The sequence below is a fragment of the Lactuca sativa genome, chromosome 3 (genome assembly GCF_002870075.4).
Source record: "Lactuca sativa cultivar Salinas chromosome 3, Lsat_Salinas_v11, whole genome shotgun sequence".
NCBI lineage: Eukaryota > Viridiplantae > Streptophyta > Magnoliopsida > Asterales > Asteraceae > Lactuca > Lactuca sativa.
Genome location: NC_056625.2, coordinates 28,854,374 through 28,856,931, shown reverse-complemented (window position 1 = coordinate 28,856,931; position 2,558 = coordinate 28,854,374). Strand labels below are relative to the sequence as shown.

General features: G+C 34.0%; 1 protein-coding gene across 1 annotated transcript; it reads right to left on the bottom strand.

Moving 5' to 3' along the window:
* Positions 1–202: 202 nt before the first annotated feature.
* On the bottom strand, positions 203–1,954 carry LOC111898517 (uncharacterized). The gene is made up of 5 exons (XM_023894425.3): positions 1,501–1,954; positions 1,207–1,284; positions 963–1,044; positions 718–860; positions 203–625 (listed from the first exon to the last, which is right to left on the bottom strand). Exons 1-5 carry the CDS (start codon positions 1,765–1,767, stop codon positions 425–427), a joined length of 771 nt encoding a protein of 256 aa, XP_023750193.1. The 5' UTR covers positions 1,768–1,954; the 3' UTR covers positions 203–424.
* Between the last annotated feature and the right edge of the window lie 604 nt (positions 1,955–2,558).

The window sequence follows — 2,558 nt, the reverse complement described above, 5'->3', positions numbered from 1 at the left end:
ATCTCATTTTACTGATTATATCTCATGTATTTTCTAATTGTTTTGTATTATCTACTAGTAATAAAAGATATTTTACGGTGGTATTGCTAGGAAAAAAAAAAGAACTTATTGTACTTTTAGTTATTGATATCAATCTTGTTGAGTGATATAAAATATTGCATTCTTCGTTTCATTGATATCAATCTAGTATGAGTTCAATATATGCCAAACCCACTACAAGATTTCATTTAAAACGGTTTGTACTACATTGTATATATATACTCTCAAGATCTACTACTATACATCATTTATAAACGAAAAAGTATTAGGTGCCATTTCCACATTGTGATTTGGATACGTACTTCAAGCCATAGAAACAAACCCTACGTTCACAAAGACTTCAAACTCACACAAAGAGCTACGAGTCTTTGTGCACCCTTTTCTTCTAGTGAAGCTTTGAAAGCAAATACAAGCAGCAAGAAGAAAGTAGCACACAGCCTGAGAAACATAGTAAGTCTGTTGGGGTTAGTATGGCTGCTTTCTTACTCTTTTCAAACAACCCAATCAGCAAAAGCATCACTATCACATGCCCAAGCTTTGTTTTGAGCGCGTTAACGGATTTTATTTCCAACCATTTTGGCCTTTCCTGAAACATGTCAACAAAGAGAACGGTAAGACTATGTTTGTCATGTCAAATACAGTACAACTTGTTCTGTCCGATAAGTGCAAAATAATAACCTTTAGAACAAATAAGCCGAAGAGATTAGATTTGTTTGTAGGCATTTCCTCCGATGATGATTGTGCAATATCAAGATTGCTGATAAAAAGTTCGTAGAGACCCATGCCAAAAACTAACATGACTGTTCCCAGAAGATACACATCTGGTAAAAAAAAAAAAACAGAGAAATATATAATGTTAACATATCGATAACAATATGATAGAAAACCATGATCTTCTTAAGTGTCGTGCTTAAAGAACTTACCAATAGCATCCACAAGCATGAAGATCCCTTTCCCATGATTCACAAAGTATTCTTGGAATGATGAGACAACAAATGCACAACCCTGGATAGCATGTATAATAAATTAACTATTAAAGAAACTCATTTCATCAGGTTACACTGGTTTTCTCCTAAATTAAATTATACCCTATATAGATTATGATCCTACTAAAAACTCATTTGGCGAAAAGGAAGTCTATTCATTGTACAGAGTGAAGTGGGATACCTTTATGAAACACAGGATTGATCCAATCAAAGATCCCGAAACTGCTAAAAGAGTGAAGAACCGGCAACTGTAAATAACCTACAACAAAGTATGATTTTTAATTCAATCACCCGATAAATAAAACAGGATAGGATCAAATGATTTATGAGGTGTATTTGTTTCGCAATCAAGTTTAATGAACTAAACTGGGGTGCAGATCATCTGTTTGTGTAAAGTTCTCTGTCAAAGTTGATAGAGAAAATGGATTGATAATTTAGAACAAAATTATAGCATAACTATAAAATAGAAGACGACCTTCTCTATGATGGCCTCCCAACGCTCGGACTTCCCCTGCGACGGTGAGGCATGAAGCGTGCCGGAAGAACCAACCTCGGTGATATTTGACGGCGAAGTCGGCAAATGGGTATCACGTGTGGAGCTAGTGGCCATACATGCCACCGGAAAAGTAACACCAGGAGGCCGGAAACAGCCGTAGACCCAATTCACCTTTGAACCCAATTGCGGTGTTCTGAAAAGAATTGGTCTTGAAAGATTGGTGCTTAGTAATCTAGCAGGTTTCATGGTTGAAAAACTTGGAATTGTTGGGAAATTGATTGGGGTTTTAACTTTTAATTTGTGGAGTGTTCAACGTAGCGCGGAGGATTGGGGGACAAAAAGCAATTGAATTTTATGGAGTAAAGACAGATACGTAACTGTCATGTTCGGGGTGGCCCTGACAATTTGGTGATGATTCGATGTACAGAAAATGGGTTAACGACTCACGAGCCACCACATTGAGAATTTGAGATTCTCAGTTCTCACTTCCATGGAAAATATCTTCATGACTTGAACCACTGTCGTCATTAGTTTGACACGTTGCATGAGTGGCACTTTAACCACTGCCGTGATTAGCTTAACTTCAACAAATTTCAATATTAACAAATTGAGATGGCATCTAGGATTATAAATATGGATATGTTTAAACTAAATCTTAAACAATATATTATTAAAGTTTATATGGATATGTTTTAAAATAAATCTTAAATATTATATTATTAAAACATATAAGTAAGTAAAAGGAAACAAAATATAGAAAAAAACAAAATTATTATTGATTAGTCATCATAACAATAAGATTTAAGATCATAAAGATACGATATCAATTTAGATTGGACTGAACGACAAGCAAATTTAACCAAACTCCTTGCACTTTTTCTGTAAGTTACTCAAAATATAATTTAATATACGTGTTTATAATCTTCAATGAATGTTACATTTCATTTATTCTCTATAAATTGGTAAAAGTACAAGTTTTATCTCTATCTTCTTTTAACACCGTAACTTTAATACAACATTTTATATTAATAAAAGTG